General features: G+C 44.7%; 2 protein-coding genes across 2 annotated transcripts; both read right to left on the bottom strand.

The window, feature by feature from the left end:
• Window positions 1-7,392: 7,392 nt before the first annotated feature.
• LOC136458634 (acidic endochitinase-like) lies at window positions 7,393-8,591 on the bottom strand. Its single transcript, XM_066458570.1, has one exon. It carries the CDS (start codon window positions 8,485-8,487, stop codon window positions 7,600-7,602), a length of 888 nt encoding a protein of 295 aa, XP_066314667.1. The 5' UTR covers window positions 8,488-8,591; the 3' UTR covers window positions 7,393-7,599.
• An 8,217-nt stretch (window positions 8,592-16,808) lies between these two features.
• LOC136458632 (acidic endochitinase-like) lies at window positions 16,809-18,088 on the bottom strand. The gene has a single exon (XM_066458569.1). The coding sequence runs from the start codon at window positions 17,978-17,980 to the stop codon at window positions 17,093-17,095; it is 888 nt and encodes a 295-aa protein (XP_066314666.1). The 5' UTR covers window positions 17,981-18,088; the 3' UTR covers window positions 16,809-17,092.
• Window positions 18,089-24,676: the final 6,588 nt, after the last annotated feature.

Below are 24,676 nucleotides of genomic sequence, written 5' to 3'. Positions count from 1 at the left end.
TAACTAGTTTTTGCGGTTAGAGTTTTCTCCTACTGCTGGAGATGCTCTAAATCCCTTCCTAACTCTTAGATATATGCATGCGTTTTGTGCTTACTATCGGTACTTTTGCACGGGTTTTTCTCCCCTAGCACTTGGTTTTGAATAAGGATTGACTCGCGGAAGGATATGTGGCGGTGGATTGGATAAAACTAGTATCACTCAGAGATCACTCAACAAGATCAACTAATATTTGAGATTACTCTAGGGGTTTCTTGAAGAAGAGCCATGCTCAATTCTCATATCATATCAATACCAACCCCTTTTCAAAAGATAGTTTATATGGATTATTTATACTAAAAACATCCCTCCTAGCTAGGTGTGAACATAAATATAAATAAAAAAAACAAGTAGAAGGTCATCTTAGTGGAGTATTTTTTATGAGTCTTCTTCAGTTCTCACGCAGCTACCAATAGGCCTATGCACCATTCACTAAATCAATCATAAATCCTAGTTCGTATTTTGAAAAGGTGTACCGTTTGTTGCGGTGAAAATTGGAGTTAGTATGTAAATTAATGTTGAAACCTTCGAAATCGATGCCAGCAAGCCACGGATTATAACATTAATTCTGCTTGTTTCCCATGGCCTTATCAGTTTTCCTCTCCTGGCACCTGGCTTTTGATTTTAATCAAGCAGCTATTAGGAATTATTGAAGAAAGGTAAAAAAAATAGAGCTTCCTCGTATTCCTTTTGTTCACTTGGAACGATCAAGATTTTCTTGGTGATGTTCTCAGTATCAATTGTTTCGTTGTACATGTTCTGATCTAGTTTGCAAATTCTTTGTGATCCTAGTTAATAAGAAAAAAAAATTAAATGATTCTTGCACTCATATGTCTGTGATTTCCTATAGCTTGGCAACCAATTTGAGCCCTATAAGCCTACAGATCCACATCACAAAGCTATATCTAATGGTAGCAAATTTGACAGGATTTTTTTGAAGGATAAATTTGACAGGGTTTCTTTAATAAATCTGCTAGATATATAAATAACAAAATCAAAAGCAAAAAAGAAAAGCATGACAATTGCCGTTTTTTTCCCCGAACTCATCAATGACCTATTCAGCTAAGCAATCGACATATAAGCATCGAATAGTCCACGGCATGGGTCCAATCTCCAGTTCTCCACGCGGTTTCTGTAGCCATTCAAGTTGTGTCACATTCCCTCTCAGGCCAAGAAGCGAAGCGATTCTTTGAAGCCACAAAACAAAAGTGCATGGTAATTTCACGTGAAGGTACGTACTACTATAGGCGCCGCGGAAAAATGGTGACTTACTGACTTTGCATCTGTCAGAAGATGTTAGGTGTTTGTTTTGCTGTGAAGAAGAATCTGTTCAACATCTTTTTTGATTGTGTAGTAGCTAAACAGCTTTCGGTGATGCTATCTTAGGTCTTAAACACACCCAACTGGGTAATACTCTAGACTGTGTAGGGAAGTTCTGGCTTAGTAACAAGAAACGCGTTAATTGTACTGAACATGATTACTTCTGCTACTTTTTGGTGCTTGCGTGGAAACTCAGAAATGATATGTGTTTTCAGAGAGCTAGGTGGAGAAGTTTGCAATGTCTTCTCTGAAAGGTAGCGAATACGGCTCAGAATTGGCTAATTCTATGCCCGAAGGGGAAAAAAAAATTTGTTGATGAACAAAGTCCAAGAGATCAGGCTTGCGACATCTTCAGTTCTCGATCTGGATCCAGCTAACTCAAGGTGGACTTCCATGGAGCCAAGTCTGGTGTTAACAGACAGTGGCGTCTTTTGGTCAGAAGAAGTTTATGTTTCTCATTGCTGGCGGAGGTCTGAAGAGGGTTGTTTTTTGTGATACTAGTTGCTGGGGCTTTTACCTCCTGTTCTTTGCAATTGGTGTTCTAGATTGGAATGCCAATTCCAATGCTGTAACGGATCAATTCAATCATATTTTGACTTCAGTTGAAAGACCGGGGCTTGGCCCTAAAACTCTAAAAAAAAATTCAGTTCACAAATATACATAATGGTACTTTTAGCACAAATTAAGCAAGATTTGAAATGACCCTCATATCCTTGATTAAAGCAAAGTCTGATCCAAAATTGATAGAAATTGTACCTAGAATCCCTTATATTTCTGGATTCCTTAATCCAGTAATCTGTGTGTAGACGGAGTGTGTAATTGATGGATGCGTGATGATTTGATCGTCCGGGCACGCGTAAACTGTACGTGGATCAGAGCAGGTCTCAAGACTAGGTGGTTGTGTACTAAGATCGCTAACGCGTACTAGCAAGTTGGGCATGTCTTTCCCACCAATTACGATTAACGTCTGCCTCAATCTGTGCAGGCACACCGTCTATCTAGTCTAGGTCTAGCTATGGATGGAGCAAATGCTAATAATGAAGCGCTGATCTCGTCTATGGGGGCTGAAACAAAAAGGCACCGGCCGGTCAGTATCTGTTATTATGGATTCAACGAATCTTGTCCGTCTGGTCAGATTGGCATGTTCCTGGGGGCACGCTGACGGTGGCTTCACACGGCTGCGATTGTAAATTTGTTCGTGGTGCGAACTTATGCCAAGGAGATCTTTTATACTTATTCTTTTCAATTGTTTTTCAGATCTTTATTTTATAAGGTTGTTTAACTCGATATAGACGTTTTAGTTTGCCGCCCGGTTTTAGCTGCAGCTTGGGAACACTGTAGGCTTCTTCTTCTTGTTTTTTTTAATAGGAAAATAGGCTTCTTGTTGTAATACAGTTCGTTCCATTTGTCAATGTTAAGGACTTTCGTCTCGACAGGGACGTTTTGTCAAAGACTGAAATGCAGTAGAACTAGGCATAACTTGAAACCACAAGTCCAAAGCTCAGCAATCTATTTGCAAATTGCAATGCACTTTGCATCGTATCTTCCACGCTTTTGAAACCATCGGTCATAGGTGCGGCCTGGAGTCCTGGTCGACCTATTATTACTTGCAGAGTTACAGGCGTTGTTTATTCAGAAATTTTGGGTGATCAATACGCAGCATGTTCGCTGGGTCGTATTTGACTTATACGCCATGGCTTATCAGCTAACGAACAGTATTTTTTTCTCACATCAAATCAGCTAATAGTATTTTCAGCCATGATTTATAAGCTAAACCAGCCCAAACAAACCGGGCGACGGGCACCAGGCTGTCACAGAATAGGTTCAGCGGCTGCAATGCAAGCATGCCGTTGAGGCAAAATGGCGGGACCGCGGGAACGCACAACGGCAAAAGCTGGGCGAGGAGGTCAGGTGGCCGGCGCGGCCCAACAGGCAGACGACCGAACCCGACGATCAGCCCGGAATCTTCGAGTCTGACTAGTCAGCCTCCGACACCCAACGCGCCCCTCCCTCGCCTGCTCTTTATGTTCCAATCAACCAATTGTCTCCACGTACAACGTACTCCCTCCGTCCAGACGTTCCAATCAACCAATTGTCTCCACGTACATCGTACTCACTCCGTCCAGACGTGGATCCTGCCGATCAAACTGGCTCAAGTTTAATTAAATTTATAGTAAATAATATTAATATTTATGTCTCTAAATAAATTTATTATAAAAATATATTCTATGACTAATCTAATAATACTAATTTTGCATAAGAAATATTAGTATTTTTTTATATAATTTTGATCAAAGTTCAAACACATTGATTTCTCAGGAAGCGAGAATTACATTTTTTTTTAATGGACGGAGGAAGTACAGTAGTAGTTCAGCGAACACAAGTGGTATCAAGTTTTATGCGTGCAGAACATTGCATATATACCGATACAACATCTATTTTCTTAGTCTCAGACATACTCCCACCTCCCCACCTTTGATTATTTTAATGAACGTTGTTTTGTGGCACCGTATTCGTACAATGATACTGTATGGACGTCCATTCAGTCCGGACAGATCCGCACACGCAACGACTCGACCGAGTGCGATTCCATCCCGCGCCCCCCTGCGCCCACTTGCTCGTTCCGCTCGCCCGCTCCCCCCTCCCCGCTCCTCCGCACCCACTCGCTGCCGCGCCGCGCGCCGTTCTCCGGGTCGCCCCCAGGACGGACGCCACGCTCGCGCGCCAGGTCGCTGCCGCCCCTCCCTCCCTCCGCGACCTCCATGCGGTCACCAGAGACGAGGACGACGGCGGTGGCTCCGATGAGGTAGGTCGGTCATTTTCTAGATCTGAGCGCTTCTCCACGTCCTCCTTTGGATCTGAGCCCCCCTCCTCCTCCTCCTCTGGATCTGAGGGACGCGGCGGTGGCTAGGGTTCCGGCGAGCTCTAGGGTCCTATTCCCTCCTCCCTTCGATGAGCTCGAAGATGATGGGACAGGGGTTGTTTTGTACACTTTTTTTTTGCTGTTTCTCCCGTGTTGCAATTAGTTTTTTGGGATGTAACAACAGATGATTTTCAGATGTTACAATGGGATTTTTGGGTCGTTGCAACAGACGTTTTTGCGATGTTGCGCTACATAATTTTCGATGTTGCAGAACATAATTTTTTATGTTGCAGCACATGTTTTTCGATGTTGCAGTACATGTTTTTCGATGTTGCAGTGCATGCTTTTCAATGTTGCACTACATATTTTTGCGATGTTACAGTGTTTATATCCCGACGTTGCACTATATAGTTTCTCCATATGTTTTGCAATGTTGCATTTGAAGTGTTTCATGCTTTTTTTGGGATAGGGACGCGATGGGGGAATGGGGTGCGTTGGGGAACGGGGGACAGGGGCGCGGTGGGGAGCGGAGGACAGGGGCGGGTCCGTTCTATTCCGTTCTATACGCGGGGGGCGAGCGGGGTTCCATTCTACTCCACGTGGGGGGGGGGGGGGGGGGCTTTGGGAAGGGACCGGCGTCCCGACGCACTCTCGCGCCGCACTTTCGGGCGCTAGAGTCATTGATAACAGATGGAAATGGATATATCAGAAGTGAAACATCATCCTCTCTAAAGCCGTGAAGCTGCCTAATTTTTCAGCACTATTGTCGTCGACGAGACGAGGAGGATCGGAGACAAGGCAGACACGGAGGATTCAAGGTGGACCAACGATGTGACGGGTGACGGCTTTCAGCCTGTTTGCTCGTTGGTTTTAGCCGGGGCTTATCAGTCATGTTACAGTGTTTTTCTCTCACAGTCACAACAAACCAGGATTAGCCGTGCTTATCAGCCCAGAAACCAACCCAAGAACAGGCTGTTTGCCTATGGAAACTATTGAACGTAATCTTGGCAGATCTGACTTGCGACGGCGAGTCCAGCTCGTCGGAATCTTCAGCCGTCGACTGATGGTTATATGAGTCTCGCCGGCGGCGTGTGAGCCTCGTCTTGGAGCGACCACTCGCCTTCAGTCCCCGGCCTGTGCGCAGCCGGCCAGCCCACCTAGTCCTAATTAAACGAGGCTCATCCCATGTCAAATCGCATCTGCATGGTCCGGTCAAACGAGGGAGGCAGACAGGCAGTACTGTCTGGCGCAGCCGTTGGCCCTGAGCGCGCGTGAATCCTTTGCATGGACTTCGCTGCCGTTCCATCATGATCGCTGCCTTGTTCCATCGTGCGTAATTGCGTATGATTGTCTTATCTTATCGATATTTTCATCTGACTGTATCATTTTATTTTCTTGTCACCACGCTCGAATTTCCTCTTATATATAAATATACGTGAAATGCACGTTCTTTGTTTTGTTTTGTTTTTTTTAATTTTCCGTTGTCCGATACCGACAGTAAAGGTGACCCCATCTTCTCCCTCCTCTCTGGCTACTTACCTACGTAGTCCGTCACTGAACTTTTAAGGCGCACTTACCCTCGTCCCGTTATCATTTATTTATCTCGGCAAAATATATATAGTGCAAACCACCTGCTAGTAGAAACATAAAAACCGATAAAAAAGATTATTTTGGTTGTTCAAAAAATCTGACATTAGCACATCCATAGGACATACAAATATGTACTTACATACAAAAGTTGAGATGCAAACTCGCTTTTGAAAAAATCATACAAAAAAGCAAATTTCAGATGCATGTGCCCTAGAAGACAAAATCTCAGGTATTTTATCTTTTAGTGTACATGTATATGAAATTTATTATTTTTGGGTGATTTTTTCTAGTTTAAGTTTGCATCTCAGCTTTTGTATGTGAATACATATTAGTATGCACTATGGATGCACCAAAATTAAAAAAAAATGAATGACCAAAGTATGTTTTTTTTTAAATTGGTTTGTATGTTTTCACTTAATAGTTGGTCTCCACTACACATTTTGCCACCTATCTCTAGCATCTCCCACCCTATATACATATTACCTAAAAAATACTGTAATTCTAGATCTAATCTAAGTCAAACTATTTTTATGTTTATAAGTTTATAAAAAATAATATTAACAATTATAATTTTAAATAGATATACTATAAGAAAAATTTTATGAGCACCTTATTTTAAGAAAATGGTAAAAATATATAGCTAGAATTACATTCTTTTTTAACAAAAAGAGAAGTCGTTTCCCACTGTTAACCCATCATCATGAGGACCATCAAATTTTGAGTTGTACCTACTCATAGTCCATCCTCGCTAACACCTGCTCACCAATCATCACTAGCACCATATGGCTAGATTGGCCCTAGGTGGCCTCTAAAGCTTAAGGATTAGACGGAATCATGCCAAAGCCTGAACACCAAAACCTTATTGGAGAAACTTACACTAAACTATACGTCGTCGGAGCATGGCGTGGGAGTGAAGAAGATGGTGATTGGGTTAAGAATGAGGAAGATACATTAAAATTATTTGGTGTGAAAGTGAGAAACACCCACGCGGTAGTTCTTTCTTTTGGAAACAAGGTACAACATTGACATTCGCATCTATGAATGCCTGTGGGAGACTAATCAAGTAGATCATGAGATTGACGAGGTTGACGACGAGCACATCACCTATCATTAATAAATAATCAGCAAGCTGGTGATGAGACGCACATGATGTCAAACATGAGCTTTGATACTTTTGATGGAGCGCCCCTTTTCTAAATTAAACCACCCAAACAAAACCTGTTAATTCCGATAGGTCTTCTTTTTAATCACGGAGGTCGATCGTCAGAAAGATGGCGTATGAGTCACGTCGGAGATCATTTAGTTTCTATGCTTATTATTAGCTAGATTTAGGAGTGTTTTGTTTCTTTGCGATTTAGTTGTGCTGTTTTATCATTTGGAAAATAGCCTTTTCAGCTTTTTAAGAAAGAAGATACCAGCTTGAAATACAGCCCACTAGACGTGTTGTTTTTGGTTTTCCAGGCAATACAATCTTTGATGAAAGAGCAGCTCTTGCTTATGCGGTTCAGAAAACGAGAGAGTACGAGAGAATAGCTGACATGCATGCGTTCAATGCTGCCAGAAATGCATGTGTTGTGGTCATATTTTGTACTTTTGACCGGAGGGTATTGCAAAGTTTTATTCATTTTGGGTATATATAGCACAAACTTATCGTAGAATTTGTGTGGTGTAGCAGATGCATCTTTGTCCCCTGATGATCCGCTCTTATTGTATCTAGTCAGATAACTTGACGAATGAATAGCCACTGTATCTGTATGGCTACCTGTGCTGTAGCCTGAAGCTTGGTATGCTCAGACGCTGCCCTTCACCTGGCTGCTGTAGTTGTTCTGCACGTCGTAGAAGCGGTTCCACACCATGATGCCGCCGTACTTGCCAACGCCCTGGATGGCGGGGATCACCGTGCCCGTCAGCGTGCCGGGATCGATGTACCCGCTGCCGGCGGCCTGGGTCGACGCCGGCACGCCGAGGTAGAAGCTCCCCGCCGTGACGCTGCTGGTCCACGTGCTCCAGGCGTTCACCAGGTTGGTGTCGTCGCCGTTGGCGTACGCGCACCCGGGGTTGTTGTAGAACTGGATCCACACGTTGTCGAACTGCCCCGTCTGCAGCGCGGGCCCCAACGACGCGTCCGGGTAGGGGCACTGCGGCGCCGCCGACAGCAGCACGCTCCCTTTGCCCTTGAGCGCGTTCGCCAGGTCGTCGTAGTGCGCCGACTGCCCGTTCTCGATGTCGAAGTCGACGCCGTCGAGCACGGCGGCGCCGAGCGGGCGGGTCGAGCCGTCGCTGCCGCCCAGGTAGCTGTTCCACAGGTAGTCGGCCACGCTGTTGGCGTCGTCGGTGGAGGAGAGGCCGTAGCTGCCGCTGGCGCCGCCGATGGAGAGGAGCACCTTGATGCCCTGCGACTGGCAGCTCTGGATGTCGCTGCTCAGGCCCGTGCAGCCGCCGGAGCCCGGGTCACAGTGCCCGGCGAGGTTCAGGACCGGGGTCTGTCCGTTGCCGAAGGTCGTGAGGAACGCGAGGATGACGTAGGCGTAGAGTCCGGAGTTGCAGGTGTCCGCCAGGGTGCCTTCGTTGCCGTTCTGGCCCCAGTACACGGCGATATTGCCAGCACTGGTGCTGCCAACCATGGCAGCAACGAGGAGAAGGGCCAGAACAGGAGGCCACTTGAGATTAGCCGCCATGTCAGTTGCTTAGTGGTCTCGTTCGATGATGAGACGAGAGTAAGCTTCAGCTAGTTCAGAGAACTACTATGTGTAGCACTCCTAGCTACTTGCTTTGGCTTTTGGTGCTTTGGTTGGTGGTGAAGTAGTGGTAGCATGGAACCCTTTATATAGGCGTGGATCGTTGAATTGTTCCAAGGAGATAGGCAGAGGGAACTAGCACGTAGACCTGCATGGCCCCTCTTGGAAGATTTGAGCATTCACAATTGACTTGCTGCTAGACTTTGTAGTAATTCAGATGTACTTTGTGGAAAATCGTAATTGTTGGCCAAGTACATCTTTTTTCTTTGATAAGTGATAAGGGGCCGGGGCAAGTAAAAGTACATCTTGACGAGAGGTTCCATCTTTCATTTTTTACATTTCAATTCTAAAGTGAGTTTTTAGTATGGACGTATGCTACTCTAATATCCAATTCCAATCCATCGAGATTTGTGCCAAGTGTAGTGTCTCTAGCGTTTCTTGGGTTTATTTTTCATCTAATTATTTATTTAGACACATGTATACTGCACATCTTCGAGCTCCTTAAAATAACTTGCTAATTCTTTTTCCGACAAAAAGAAAAAAAGCCATCCAACAATTGTATATCTGAACTCCCAAAAGAAAAGTATTTGGTAAGAGCATCTCCAGCAGTCCCCCTTTCTTAACCCTAATGAGAAAAAACTGTTATTTTGGTGATCTCGTAGCTCCGGCAGTTTCCCAAACCCAACCCCAATGAGAATTTTTTTCCCGGTCCCTCAAATCATAGCCTCCCACCCCTTAAATAAAGGGGAGACCTCTCCTCCTCCAATCCACTATTTTTCTTATTGGAGATTGGATTTTCTCGTTCTGCTGGAGAGAAGACCTTCAAAACCCCAAAACAAGTTTTGTATCTCCCCCAATAACTAGTTTTTGCGGTTAGAGTTTTCTCCTACTGCTGGAGATGCTCTAAATCCCTTCCTAACTCTTAGATATATGCATGCGTTCTGTACTTACTATCGGTACTTTTGCACGGGTTTTTCTCCCCTAGCACTTGGTTTTGAATAAGGATTGACTCGCGGAAGGATATGTGGTGGTGGATTGGATAAAACTAGTATCACTCAGAGATCACTCAACAAGATCAACTAATATTTGAGATTACTCTAGGGGTTTCTTGAAGAAGAGCCATGCTCAATTCTCATATCATATCAATACCAACCCCTTTTCAAAAGATAGTTTATATGGATTATTTATACTAAAAACATCCCTCCTAGCTAGGTGTAAACATAAATATAAATAAAAAAAACAAGTAGAAGGCCATCTTAGTGGAGTATTTTTTATGAGTCTTCTTCAGTTCTCACGCAGCCACCAGTAGCCTGTGCACCTTTCACTAAATCAATCATAAATCCTAGCTCGTATTTTGAAAAGGTGTACCGTTTGTTGCGGTGAAAATTGGAGTTAGTATGTAAATTAATGTTGAAACCTTCGAAATTGATGCCAGCAAGCCACGGATTATAACATTAATTCTGCTTGTTTCCCATGGCCTTATCAGTTTTCCTCTCCTGGCACCTGGCTTTTGATTTTAAGGCCCCGTTTGTTTCCGCTTATAAGCGACTTGTCGGTGGAAATAAGCGAGAATCCCGCTAAACGCTTTGCTTATTTCCACCGATTCTCGCTTATGTGGTAAGCCGCTTCAGAGATTTGAACTACGAGAAGCGAAAAGCGAGAAGCGAGAAAATCTTCGCTTAGATTATAATCCAAGCGTGGCCAAAAGAAGTGGAAACAAACAGGCCCTAAGCAAGCAGCTATTAAGGATTATTGAAGAAAGGTAAAAAAAAAAAATAGAGCTTCCTATCGTATTCCTTTTGTTCACTTGGAACGATCAAGATTTTCTTGGTGATGTTCTCAGTATCAATTGTTTCGTTGTACATGTTCTGATCTAGTTTGCAAATTCTTTGTGATCCTAGTTAATAAGAAAAAAAATTAAATGGTTCTTGCACTCATATGTCTGTGATTTCCTATAGCTTGGCAACCAATTTGAGCCCTATAAGCCTACAGATCCACATCACAAAGCTATATCTAATGGTAGCAAATTTGACAGGATTTTTTTGAAGGATAAATTTGACAGGGTTTCTTTAATAAATCTGCTAGATTTATAAATAACAAAATCAAAAGCAAAAAAGAAAAGCATGACAATTGCCGTTTTTTTCCCCGAACTCATCAATGACCTATTCAGCTAAGCAATCCACATATAAGCGTCGAATAGTCCACGGCATGGGTCCAATCTCCAGTTCTCCACGCGGTTTCTGTAGCCATTCAAGTTGTGTCACATTCCATCTCTCAGGCCAAGAAGCTAAGCGATTCTTTGAAGCCACAAAACAAAAGTGCATGGTAATTTCACGTGAAGGTACGTACTACTATAGGCGCCGCGGAAAATGGTGACTTACTGACTTTGCATCTGTCAGAAGATGTTAGGTGTTTGTTTTGCTGTGAAGAAGAATCTGTTCAACATCTTTTTTGATTGTGTAGTAGCTAAACAGCTTTCGGTGATGCTATCTTAGGTCTTAAACACACCCAACTGGGTAATACTCTAGACTGTGTAGGGAAGTTCTGGCTTAGTAACAAGAAACGCGTTAATTGTACTGAACATGATTACTTCTGCTACTTTTTGGTGCTTGCGTGGAAACTCAGAAATGATATGTGTTTTCAGAGAGCTAGGTGGAGAAGTTTGCAATGTCTTCTCTGAAAGGTAGCGAATACGGCTCAGAATTGGCTAATTCTATGCCCGAAGGAGAAAAAAAAATTTGTTGATGAACAAAGTCCAAGAGATCAGGCTTGCGACATCTTCAGTTCTCGATCTGGATCCAGCTAACTCAAGGTGGACTTCCATGGAGCCAAGTCTGGTGTTAACAGACAGTGGCGTCTTTTGGTCAGAAGAAGTTTATGTTTCTCATTGCTGGCGGAGGTCTGAAGAGGGTTGTTTTTTGTGATACTAGTTGCTGGGGCTTTTACCTCCTGTTCTTTGCAATTGGTGTTCTAGATTGGAATGCCAATTTCAATGCTGTAACGGATCAATTCAATCATATTTTGACTTCAGTTGAAAGACCGGGGCTTGGCCCTAAAACTCTAAAAAAAAATTCAGTTCACAAATATACATAATGGTACTTTTAGCACAAATTAAGCAAGATTTGAAATGACCCTCATATCCTTGATTAAAGCAAAGTCTGATCCAAAATTGATAGAAATTGTACCTAGAATCCCTTATATTTCTGGATTCCTTAATCCAGTAATCTGTGTGTAGACGGAGTGTGTAATTGATGGATGCGTGATGATTTGATCGTCCGGGCACGCGTAAACTGTACGTGGATCAGAGCAGGTCTCAAGACTAGGTGGTTGTGTACTAAGATCGCTAACGCGTACTAGCAAGTTGGGCATGTCTTTCCCACCAATTACGATTAACGTCTGCCTCAATCTGTGCAGGCACACCGTCTATCTAGTCTAGGTCTAGCTATGGATGGAGCAAATGCTAATAATGAAGCGCTGATCTCGTCTATGGGGGCTGAAACAAAAAGGCACCGGCCGGTCAGTATCTGTTATTATGGATTCAACGAATCTTGTCCGTCTGGTCAGATTGGCGTGTTCCAGGGGGCACGCTGACGGTGGCTTCACACGGCTGCGATTGTAAATTTGTTCGTGGTGCGAACTTATGCCAAGGAGATCTTTTATACTTATTCTTTTCAATTGTTTTTCAGATCTTTATTTTATAAGGATGTTTAACTCGATATAGACGTTTTAGTTTGCCGCCCGGTTTTAGCTGCAGCTTGGGAACACTGTAGGCTTCTTCTTCTTGTTTTTTTTTAATAGGAAAATAGGCTTCTTGTTGTAATACAGTTCGTTCCATTTGTCAATGTTAAGGACTTTCGTCTCGACAGGGACGTTTTGTCAAAGACTGAAATGCAGTAGAACTAGGCATAACTTGAAACCACAAGTCCAAAGCTCAGCAATCTATTTGCAAATTGCAATGCACTTTGCATCGTATTTTCCACGCTTTTGAAACCATCGGTCATAGGTGCGGCCTGGAGTCCTGGTCGACCTATTATTACTTGCAGAGTTACAGGCGTTGTTTATTCAGAAATCTTGGGCAATGAATACGGTCACCAGGCTGTCACAAAATAGGTCCAGCGGCTGCAATGCAAGCATGCCGTTGAGGCAAAATGGCGGGACCACGCACAACGGCAAAAGCTGGACGAGGAGGTCGGGCGGCCGGCGCGGCCCAACAGGCAGACGAACGAACCCGATGATCAGCCCGGAATCTTCGAATCTGACTAGTCAGCCTCCGACACCCAACGCGCCCCTCCCTCGCCTGCTCTTTACGTTCCAATCAACCAATTGTCTCCACGTACAACGTACTCCCTCCGTCCAGACGTTCCAATCAACCAATTGTCTCCACGTACATCGTACTCACTCCGTCCAGACGTGGATCCGTGCCGATCAAACTCGATCAAATTTAATTAAATTTATAACAAATAGTATTAATATTTATGTCTCTAAATAAATTTATTATAAAAATATATTCTATGACTAATCTAATAATACTAATTTTGCATCAGAAATATTAGTATTTTTTTATATAATTTTGGTCAAAGTTCAAACACATTGATTTCTCAGGAAGCGAGAATTACATTTTTTTTATGGACGGAGGAAGTACAGTAGTAGTTCAGCGAACACAAGTGGTATCAAGTTTTATGCGTGCAGAACATTGCATATATACTGATACAACATCTATTTTCTTAGTCTCAGACATACTCCCACCTCCCCTCCTTTGATTATTTTAATGAACGTTGTTTTGTGGCACCGTATTCGTACAATGATACTGTATGGGCGTCCATCCAGTCCGGACAGATCCGCACACGCAACGACTCGACCGAGTGCGATTCCATCCCGCGACCCCCTGCGCCCACTTGCTCGTTTCGCTCGCCCGCTCCCCCCCTCCTCCCTACTCCTCCGCACCCACTCGCTGCCGCGCCTCACGCCGTTCTCCGGATCGCCCCCGGGACGGATGCCATGCCCGCGCGCCAGGTCGCTGCCGCCCCTCCCTCCCTCCGCGACCTCCTTGCGACCCTCACCAGAGACGAGGACGACGGCGGTGGCTCCGATGAGATAGGTCGGTCATTTCTAGATCTGAGCGCTCCTCCACGTCCTCCTCTGGATCTGAGCCCCCCTCCTCCTCCTCCTCCTCCTCCTCCTCTGGATCTGAGGGACGCGGCGGTGGCTAGGGTTCCGGCGAGCTCTAGGGTCCTATTCCCTCCTCCCTTCGATGAGCTCGAAGATGATGGGACAGGGGTTGTTTTGTACACTTTTTTTTTGCTGTTTCTCCCGTGTTGCAATTGGTTTTTTTGGGATGTTGCAACAGATGATTTTCGCATGTTACAATGGGATTTTTGGGTCGTTGCAACAGACGTTTTTTGCGATGTTGCGCTACATAATTTTCGATGTTGCAGAACATAATTTTTTATGTTGCAGCACATGTTTTTCGATGTTGCAGTACATGTTTTTCGATGTTGCAATTTTGATGTTTCAGTGCATGCTTTTCAATGTTGCACTACATATTTTTACGATGTTACAGTGTTTATATCCCGACGTTGCACTATATAGTTTCTCCATATGTTTTGCAATGTTGCATTTGAAGTGTTTCATGCTCTTTTTGGGATAGGGACGCGATGGGGGAATGGGGTGCGTTGGGGAACGGGGGACAGGGGCGCGGTGGGGAGCGGAGGACAGGGGCGGGTCCGTTCTATTCCGTTCTATACGTGGGGGGCGAGCGGGGTTCCATTCTACTCCACGTGGGGGGCGGGTGGGCTTTGGGAAGGGACCGGCGTCCCGACGCACTCTCGCGCCGCACTTTCGGGCGCTAGAGTCATTGATAACAGATGAAAATGGATATATCAGAAGTGAAACATCATCCTCTCTAAAGCCGTGAAGCTGCCTAATTTTTCAGCACTACTGTCATCGACGAGACGAGGAGGATCGGAGACAAGGCAGACACTGAGGATTCGAGGTGAACCAACGATGTGACGGCTTTTAGCCTGTTCGGTCGTTGGTTTTAGCCGGGGCTTATCAGCCATGTTACAGTGTTTTTCTCTCACAACAAACCAGGATTAGCCGGGCTTATCAGCCCAGAAACCAACCAGAGAACATGTTGTTTGCCTATGGAAACTGTTGAACGTAATCTTGGAAGATCTGACTTGCGACGGCGAGTCCAGCTCGTCGGAATCTTCAGCCGTCGACCGATGGTTATATGAGTCTCGCCGGCAGCGTGTGAGCCTCGTCTTGGAGCGACCACTCGCCTTCAGTCCCCGGCCTGTGCGCAGCCGGCCAGCCCACCTAGTCCTAATTAAACGAGGCTCATCCCATGGCAAATCGCATCTGCATGGTCCGGTCAAACGAGGGAGGCAGACAGGCAGTACTGTCTGGCGCAGCCGTTGGCCCTGAGCGCGCTTGAATCCTTTGCATGGACTTCGCTGCCGTTCCATCATGATCCTTGTTCCATCGTGCGTAATTGCGTATGATTGTCTTATCTTATCGATATTTTCATCTGACTGTATCATTTTATTTTCTTGTCACCACGCTCGAATTTCCTCTTATATATAAATATACGTGAAATGCACGTTCTTTGAATTTTTTTTTTGAATTTTCCGTTGTCCGATACCGACAGTAAAGGTGACCCCATCTTCTCCCTCCTCTCTGGCTACTTACCTACGTAGTCCGTCACTGAACTTTTATGGCGCACTTACCCTCGTCCCGTTATCATTTATTTATCTCGGCAAAATATATATAGTGCAAACCACCTGCTAGTAGAAACATAAAAACCGATAAAAAAGATTATTTTGGTTGTTCAAAAAATCTGACATTAGCACATCCGGCCATAGGGCATACAAATATGTACCTACATACAAAAGTTGAGATGCAAACTCGCTTTTGAAAAATTCATACAAAAATAGCAAATTTCAGATGCATGTGCCCTAGAAGACAAAATCTTAGGTATTTTATCTTTTAGTGTACATGTATATGAAATTTATTATTTTTGGGTGATTTTTTCTAGTTTAAGTTTGCATCTCAGCTTTTGTATGTGAATACATATTAGTATGCACTATGGATGCACCAAAATTAAAAAAAAATGAATGACCAAAGTATGTTTTTTTAAATTGGTCTGTATGTTTTCACTTAATAGTTGGTCTCCACTACACATTTTGCCACCTATCTCTAGCATCTCCCGCCCTATATACATATTACCTAAAAAATACTGTAATCCTAGATCTAATCTAAGTCAAACTATTTTTATGTTTATAAGTTTATAAAAAATAATATTAACAATTATAATTTTAAATAGATATACTATAAGAAAAATTTTATGAGCACCTTATTTTAAGAAAATGGTAAAAATATATAGCTAGAATTACATTCTTTTTGAACAAAAAGAGAAATCGTTTCCCACTGTTAACCCATCATCATGAGGACCATCAAATTTTGAGTTGTACCTACTCATAGTCCATCCTCGCTAACACCTGCTCACCAATCATCACTAGCACCATATGGCTAGATGCCTAGATTGGCCCTAGGTGGCCTCTAAAGCTTAAGGATTAGACGGAATCATGCCAAAGCCTGAACACCAAAACCTTATTGGAGAAACTTACACTAAACTATACGTCGTCGGAGCATGGCGTGGGAGTGAAGAAGATGGTGATTGGGTTAAGAATGAGGAAGATACATTAAAATTATTTGGTGTGAAAGTGAGAAACACCCACGCGGTAGTTCTTTCTTTTGGAAACAAGGTACAACATTGACATTCGCATCTATGAATGTCTGTGGGAGACTAATCAAGTAGATCATGAGATTGACGAGGTTGACGACGAGCACATCACCTATCATTAATAAATAATCAGCAAGCTGGTGATGAGACGCACATGATGTCAAACATGAGCTTTGATACTTTTGATGGAGCGCCCCTTTTCTAAATTAAACCACCCAAACAAAACCTGTTAATTCCTATAGGTCTTCTTTTTAATCACGGAGGTCGATCGTCAGAAAGATGGCGTATGAGTCACGTCGGAGACCATTTAGTTTCTATGTTTATTATTAGCTAGATTTAGGAGTGTTTTGTTTCTTTGCGATTTAGTTGTGCTGTTTTATCATTTGGAAAATAGCCTTTTCAGCTTTTTAAGAAAGAAGATACCAGCTTGAAATACAGCCCACTAGACGTGTTGTTTTTGGTTTTCCAGGCAATACAATCTTGATGAAAGAGCAGCTCTTGCTTATGTGGTTCAGAAAACGAGAGAGTACGAGAGAATAGCTAACATGCATGCGTTCAATGCTGCCAGAAATGCATGTGTTGTGGTCATATTTTGTACTTTTGACCGGAGGGTATTGCAAGTCAAGTTTTATTCATTTTGGGTATATATAGCACAAACTTATCGTAGAATTTGTGTGGTGTAGCAGATGCATCTTTGTCCCCTGATGATCCGCTCTTATTGTATCTAGTCAGATAACTTGACGAATGAATAGCCACTGTATCTGTATGGCTACCTGTGCTGTAGCCTGAAGCTTGGTATGCTCAGACGCTGCCCTTCACCTGGCTGCTGTAGTTGTTCTGCACGTCGTAGAAGCGGTTCCACACCATGATGCCGCCGTACTTGCCAACGCCCTGGATGGCGGGGATCACCGTGCCCGTCAGCGTGCCGGGATCGATGTACCCGCTGCCGGCGGCCTGGGTCGACGCCGGCACGCCGAGGTAGAAGCTCCCCGCCGTGACGCTGCTGGTCCACGTGCTCCAGGCGTTCACCAGGTTGGTGTCGTCGCCGTTGGCGTACGCGCACCCGGGGTTGTTGTAGAACTGGATCCACACGTTGTCGAACTGCCCCGTCTGCAGCGCGGGCCCCAGCGACGCGTCCGGGTAGGGGCACTGCGGCGCCGCCGACAGCAGCACGCTCCCTTTGCCCTTGAGCGCGTTCGCCAGGTCGTCGAAGTGCGCCGACTGCCCGTTCTCGATGTCGAAGTCGACGCCGTCGAGCACGGCGGCGCCGAGCGGGCGGGTCGAGCCGTCGCTGCCGCCCAGGTAGCTGTTCCACAGGTAGTCGGCCACGCTGTTGGCGTCGTCGGTGGAGGAGAGGCCGTAGCTGCCGGTGGCGCCGCCGATGGAGAGGAGCACCTTGATGCCCTGCGACTGGCAGCTCTGGATGTCGCTGCTCAGGCCCGTGCAGCCGCCGGAGCCCGGGTCACAGTGCCCGGCGAGGTTCAGGACCGGGGTCTGTCCGTTGCCGAAGGTCGTGAGGAACGCGAGGATGACGTAGGCGTAGAGCCCGGAGTTGCAGGTGTCCGCCAGGGTGCCTTCGTTGCCGTTCTGGCCCCAGTACACGGCGATATTGCCAGCACTGGTGCTGCCAACCATGGCAGCAACGAGGAGAAGGGCCAGAACAGGAGGCCACTTGAGATTAGCCGCCATGTCAGTTGCTTAGTGGTCTCGTTCGATGATGAGACGAGAGTAAACTTCAGCTGGTTCAGAGAACTACTATGTGTAGCACTCCTAGCTAGCTACTGGCTTTGGCTTTTGGTGCCTTGGTTGGTGGTGAAGTAGTGGTAGCATGGAACCCTTTATATAGGCGTGGATCGTTGAATTGTTCCAAGGAGATAGGCAGAGGGAACCAGCACGTAGACCCGATTTTTTTATTTTTTTGTTTTTGAAAGTTTTTCATAAATATGCCTCTGGAGGTATGTTTTTAAAATCTAGACCCTTAACTCAGCATCATCGATGGTGGCGCCGAGCTTACACGTCTTGGCGTCAAAGGGTTTGGCGCCTAGGTCGGGGGGCCACGTCGGCATCAAAGTAGAGCCGGGGGTGACATGGCAGCCAGCTCGGCGCCGTGAATCTTGGCTCCGTAGATCTTGGCGCTGAGTTTGGCGCCATAGATCCTGGCGCTGAGCCGGCCTTACAGGTAGGTCATTTTCCTTTCTCTCTTCCTTCCTTTCCTTTTCCTCACTTCCTTTCTTCTCTCTCGCCCGACGCCTCCCGCCGCCGGCGTCGCTCCCGCCGCCGTGCCCCGCACCCCCGTCCCGACCGCACTGCGCCGGCCCACCGCCCCGGCCGCCGTGGCCCGGCGTCCGGGCCCCGCGCACCCGTCCCGGCCGCGCTGCGCCGACTGGCTGCCCCACCGCCCCGGCCACCACCGCGCCCCCGCTCGAATCGCCCTCCCCGCCGCGGCCGCCACGGCCATCGTGCCCTACCCGCCCCGCGGCGCTGGTCCAGGCGCTGCTGCCTCTCCGTCCTCCACGTCCGGCCGGACGCGTAGGTCGTTCTCCGCCACCCGGTCCCACGGCCCTCCACCGCGCCCGGTGCCTCCTCCTGCTCTCCACCGCGTCGTGCACTGCCATCGTTGGACATGTAAATTTTGTGTATATGCAATGTAGTTAGATAGTAAGATTGAATTGTGGTGTAGTAGTTAGTTTATTGATGTACTTAGGATGGTAATGTGATAACCTATTAAGTTTAATTAGTTGGTGATCTAGAGATTATGTGATAACCTAGTTAGACTATTTACTTACTTAGTTAGCTATCTACTTAGTTATGATAACCTATTTAGTTTAATTAGTTGGTGATGTAGTGATAATAAGGTGATAACCTAGTTGTTGGACATGTATGGAGCTAGCTATTATGTTATTTGCAAAGCTAGCAGTTACCTAGTATGTAGTTGTTGGCATGTAATTTGGACTAAACGAAATATGTTTGGATTTGTGTATGAAATAGATGGACAACCTAGTGAGCATATATCATGGAGGCACCGTGGAAAGAGATCGCTATGGATATGTTGAGTTTGTTGACATGCAAAGCGTGCCTGTGTTATTCAATGAGAAGCCTTCATTTAGTGATTTGGTTGCAAGGGCTCGGGAGGAGCTACATTGTCATGATGACGATGGCATCGTAGTTGAGGGTGTACTTCACCTAGGTTTCCCTCCCAATATCCTTAGAAGATGATCCCAATTGTGTGTGCAGACAAGTGGGAGAACTATGTGAGATCGGCTATGAAGTGCCAGTTCCAAAGTTTGGACGTGGTTGTGCGGCGAGTGTTAGTTGATCCCATCTCTCATGGGTTTTCCCCACCAATGGGTCAGTAGGCACACTTCGACCCTCCCGTCCCGGAACCTGATATGGATGTGGAGGTTGCACCCTACGGTTCCCGATGCTCAATCTGCCCCTAATGAGCTAGTTGGAGATGCTTGTCAGACTCATGATGTTGTGGCAGATCCTCCTCATGAGTTCCCTTTGACATAGAATCATCTGAGTAAGTGTCTTATCTGCATGGTTATTGGGAGCTTACCCCCTTCGTTACATCTATTTTTTCATTCTTTCATCATTTTTCTACTTATGTTGCAGGAGACATTCCTGACAATGTGGATGTGCCCCCTGTTGCTGCACAAGTGCACTGTGGAGATAGATTCCGTGGCTCCAATAGTATTGAAATTATGAATGATTCGGAGCCATATGAGATGGCAAGGGCTCTTGATTCTGATGATGATTGCCCTGTTGGAGAGCTGACAGAGAGTGATGTTGAGATGCTGAGGCGTATCTTTCTCGGCCGCCATGATCCAAGAGTTCACGAGTTCAGCGATCTTACTCATTTCGATCAGGCGTGTGTAGAAGGACGTTATGATGAGCTCATAGAAGCTCCTGAGGCCAGCCCTAACATGGTAATTGAGAATGGTAGGGTATTCAAGGACCTCCCTGCATTGAAGAGGTGGTTGAAGTTTGTAGTGATACAAAAGAGACCTTACAAGGTCTTGTATTCATATGCAGAGCGTCGTTACATAGTTGTGTGTGACAAGGAATGCTGTCCATGGAGGGTTTGTGTACAGAAGCAAAAGGTCATCGGAAAGTGGAAGATCACAAAAGTTATCGAGGCATAAAATTGTCAGTGTCTTTCGAAATAGTGATTGAAGTCTGAAAATCGAATAGGCTTTTCAGTCATGGAATCTAGGCTCTCCAGTGTCCTATGATGTTGGCTTTTCAGTGATTCTGAGTAGACTTTCTAGAATCATTTACAGCACAATACAACGGCTAGCAAACCTGCCTCCGCCTATATATATGTGTTGTAGGATGCATTGCTAACCAAAAGGAAAACCAAACTAGTATTTGGTTTCGTTGGAGTAGGAATGTCTGGAGGGTCATCTAGAGAAAAGGGTTTCGGGAGTGGAAGAGAAAAGGGGGGACGAAGGGAACTCCTATTGTGTGGGAGGGGTCTCTTAGGCCTGATTTCTTTGAGGAACCAGTGTATCAGTCCCCCCCCCCGAGAGCAAGAGTGATTTCACTAAAGAGTGCCCTCTCAGAGGATACGATAACAAGAAGGAAGATTGTCCAAAATACATGCATGGTGAGGACTGCTTAGTGTGGATGTTCACCGAGGGGATCGACGAAGGTTGTCGCTTCTTCAAATGCCCACGAGCATAGGTAATTGCTATTACATTTCGTTTGTTAAATATGTTTCTCGAATGCCCTTATAACTCATAGGACATACTTATTGTAGTCTTCCGAGTCCAAAGAAAACTATGGGTTCACTAGATGGGTCGATCCTATGACCAATTTATCCGCATCAGCAGTACATCTACTACCTGTAGGACCAAATCTTTGATCTATAAAGGGAAGTTAGTAGCGGGTACAAGGAAGACAAGACGATGACAACTAACAATGGTGCAAGTTTACAGGAGGCACTCTACAATGATCCATATTGCACCTGCCCTAATCACAAGAACAAGGGGCCTCCGCCATCACCCCCCGCCGCCACCACCACCAACAATGGAAGGCTACTGTGGAGAAGGTGCAACACAATTTGCTATGTGACCACACTACTAGGACGACCCTATCTTATTCACATGGCACATCCATGTGTTTGTTGTTTGGTTTAATTACCTAAGGCATGTTAGGTTTAGTCGAAGGAACTATGTACCCTTGTTTGGTACATGTTCTCACATGCCATTTCGTGTGCTTGTTGTTCGCTTCAATTACCTAAGGCATGTTAGGTTTAGTTCAAGGACCTCTGTACCCTAGTTCGGTACATGTTCTCACATTACCATTTCATGTGTTGTGTGTGTTGAATTATATAATGCCCTACTTCGTTAGGTTTTGTTTGCAGCACGTGATCACATTTCACTACGTCTGCATTATTAAACTGAATATTATGACCACAAATAATGAAAATAACTATATAATGAAAAGTCAATACTATGACACATTAAACAACACAATAATAATAGAAGTACAGTGCCGACAAACTAAATAACGCAGTACAGTGACCTAAGCATGCCCATACTTAAAGTGCATTATATGACAACACAATGAAAAGTCCAACAGTAGACAACATTGTTCATGAATAAACCATAGAACTAGCAAGTAATGGAGACTACTGAGTGCAACGAGGCTACTTTCCCTTCCTCAGGGCATCGAGATTCTCCTCCATCGCTGCTTTCGCTCAACGTGCACGCTCAAGCTTCTTCTCTCCTCTCCTCCCTGTACGCAGCAACACAGCCTCCTTTCCTCCTCTTCCTTGTGCTCCTTTTCTGCAGCCTCCTCTCTTCGTCTCTTCTCCATCATCTCCTTGTCCTCTGCCTCCCACCGCAACAGTTTCTGTATCCATTCCTTGTCTTTAGACTCGATCTTAATGTCGATCCACTACTCAAAATCACAGAGCGGTGGAGGGGTCTGCAATAAATGTAATTGTTACAAAACAAAAAAATCATGCAAGATGTCATATGACACGAAATAATTATTACACAATATCAATTCCTCACCATTTTGTTAATGCGGTGCTGACGAAGTATAGGCTCAAACGTAAAATTGGAACACATCCAATACCTCTGCCTATACGTGTACTCTTTATCGGACTTGGCTACCTTGCAAGAATCGTCGCAAAAGCACATGGACACTGGAACACCACTAGGTAGAGGCAATAGGTCGAAGGCATTTTCAGGTCATCCGGCCATAACTACAATTTAGCCATTTTCGTTCTAAGAACCGAAAGCAATTAACATTAAACTCTACACCTAGGGTTTCCCATTTGATCCACAACAATAAACCCATAATATAACAACGTGCGCTGAGGTTACCCTGGTTTGCTAGCTTTTCCACGTCTTGGCATCCTACGGTTGTATAATATAAATATTAAAATTGCATGAAACCCTAAGTAATGACGATTCTTAAGTTGAAAAATCCGACTACTATATACCGAATCGATGTGAAAAAAACTAGGAGGGAGCGATGATATCTTGCTCTCGAAGATCTACGGATCAAATCAAAGTTTCCAAGGTCTAATATGTCGATTCGTGAGGTAGGGCAAAGTGCGGAGAGAAAAACCTGAGAGAAGGAGAAAGAAGAGGAAGAAGGTTCGGGCAGAAAGGTTGGGCACCGAGTTAAAACACCACCTCGGCGCCATAGATCTTGGCGCCGAGAACGGCGCCAAGCTCGGTGCCAATAACCCCAGCGCCGTGCTGCCTGCCAGGTCAGCGTCCACGCCGCCAACGTGACCCCGACCTAGGCGCCAAACCCTTTGGCGCCGAGAATTGTAAGCTCGGCGCCACCAACGAGGGCGCCGAGCTAAGGGTCCAGATTTTGAAAGCCGGCATATTTGTGAAAAACTTTAAAAAAAGGGCAAAAAAAAAAAGTGGGCACGTAGACCTGCATGGCCCCTCTTGGAAGATTTGAGCATTCACAATTGACTTGCTGCTAGACTTGTAGTAATTCAGATGTACTTTGTGGAAAATCGTAATTGTTGGCCAAGTACATCTTTTTTTCTTTGATAAGGGGGGCAAATACACCTTCACGAGAGGTTACATCTTTCAGATTTCGCATTTCAATTCTAAAGTGCGTCTTTCATCTGGACGTATACTACTATAATATAATATATCCAATCCACGAGATTTGTAGGCCAGTGTCTCTAGCGGTTTATTTTCATCTAATTATCTAGACACATCACATATGTATACTGAGCATCTTCGAGCTCCTTAAAATAACTTGCTAATTCTTTTTTTGGCAAAAAGAAAAAAGTCATCCAACGTTTTATATCTAAACTCCCTAAAGAAAAGTATCTCGTAAATCTCTCCCTAAACTCTCATATATATGCTTGCATTCCGCGCTTACTATTGGCACTTTGGTGCGGGTTTTTCTCTTTGCGTTTGGTTTTTTATAAGGATCAACTCGGGCGAAAGGGTATGTGATGGTGGATTGGATATAAAAATAAAACCACTTGCTCGAAGATCACTCAATAAGGTCCATTAGCACAGGAGATTATCCCTATAAATTTCTTCTTAATATCAACTCCCCTCCAAATGAAAGATCACATAGATTATTTATATTAGAAATATCCCTCCTAGCTGGGCTTAAACATAAGCATAAGTAAAAGCAAGTAGAAGGTCATCTTAGTGGGGTATTTTATGAGTCTTCCGTTCTCATGCAGCCATCAAAGGCCTGTGCATCTTCCACTAGATGGGTCATAAATCCTAGCTCGGATTGGAAAAGATGCACCCTTTATTTCTTGAAAATTAGAGTCACGTGCATTTTCGATGAAGCAATGAAGGGCGCATCTTTTTGAAATTGATGCCAACAAGCCATGAATTATAACATTAATTCTGCACGTTTTTCATAGCCATGTTAGAGCAAATATAATAATAAACTGTAGTTGGGTAGGATGGTGACGTAGAGGAGAGAGAAGGAAAATGGGCTATAAATTTGCATAAGCCACTTTATGCACAACAATCAAGAAACTTTATGAAAAAAGAAAGTGAGACCATATATTAATAGTGAAGAGTATTTTTTTGCGAATATTAATAGTGAAGAGCTAATTACTACATGGGTAGGCTAATAGATGGGCTGTAAAGATTCATACTAACTACTACATGGGTAGGCTGATAAATGGGCTGCAAAGATTCATACAGCCTGCAGCAGGTTATATTATTAGCTTTGCTTTTAGTTTTCCTCTCCTGTTGACGCTCGGCTTTTGATTTTTAGCAAGCAACTATTAGAAATTATTGAAGCTCTTGCACCAAAAGAAGGAGGAGGACATGGAATTATTGATCTGAAGACACAAAATTCAGTTTTGCTCCTCAAGCACCTAGATAAATTCTACAACAGTGTAGACTTACCATGGGTGAGATTAAT

The sequence above is a fragment of the Miscanthus floridulus genome, chromosome 6, assembly GCF_019320115.1.
Source record: "Miscanthus floridulus cultivar M001 chromosome 6, ASM1932011v1, whole genome shotgun sequence".
In the NCBI taxonomy this organism is placed as follows: domain Eukaryota; kingdom Viridiplantae; phylum Streptophyta; class Magnoliopsida; order Poales; family Poaceae; genus Miscanthus; species Miscanthus floridulus.
The sequence above is the reverse complement of the archived record's forward strand: the minus strand, read 5'-3'. Positions and strand labels throughout refer to the sequence as shown.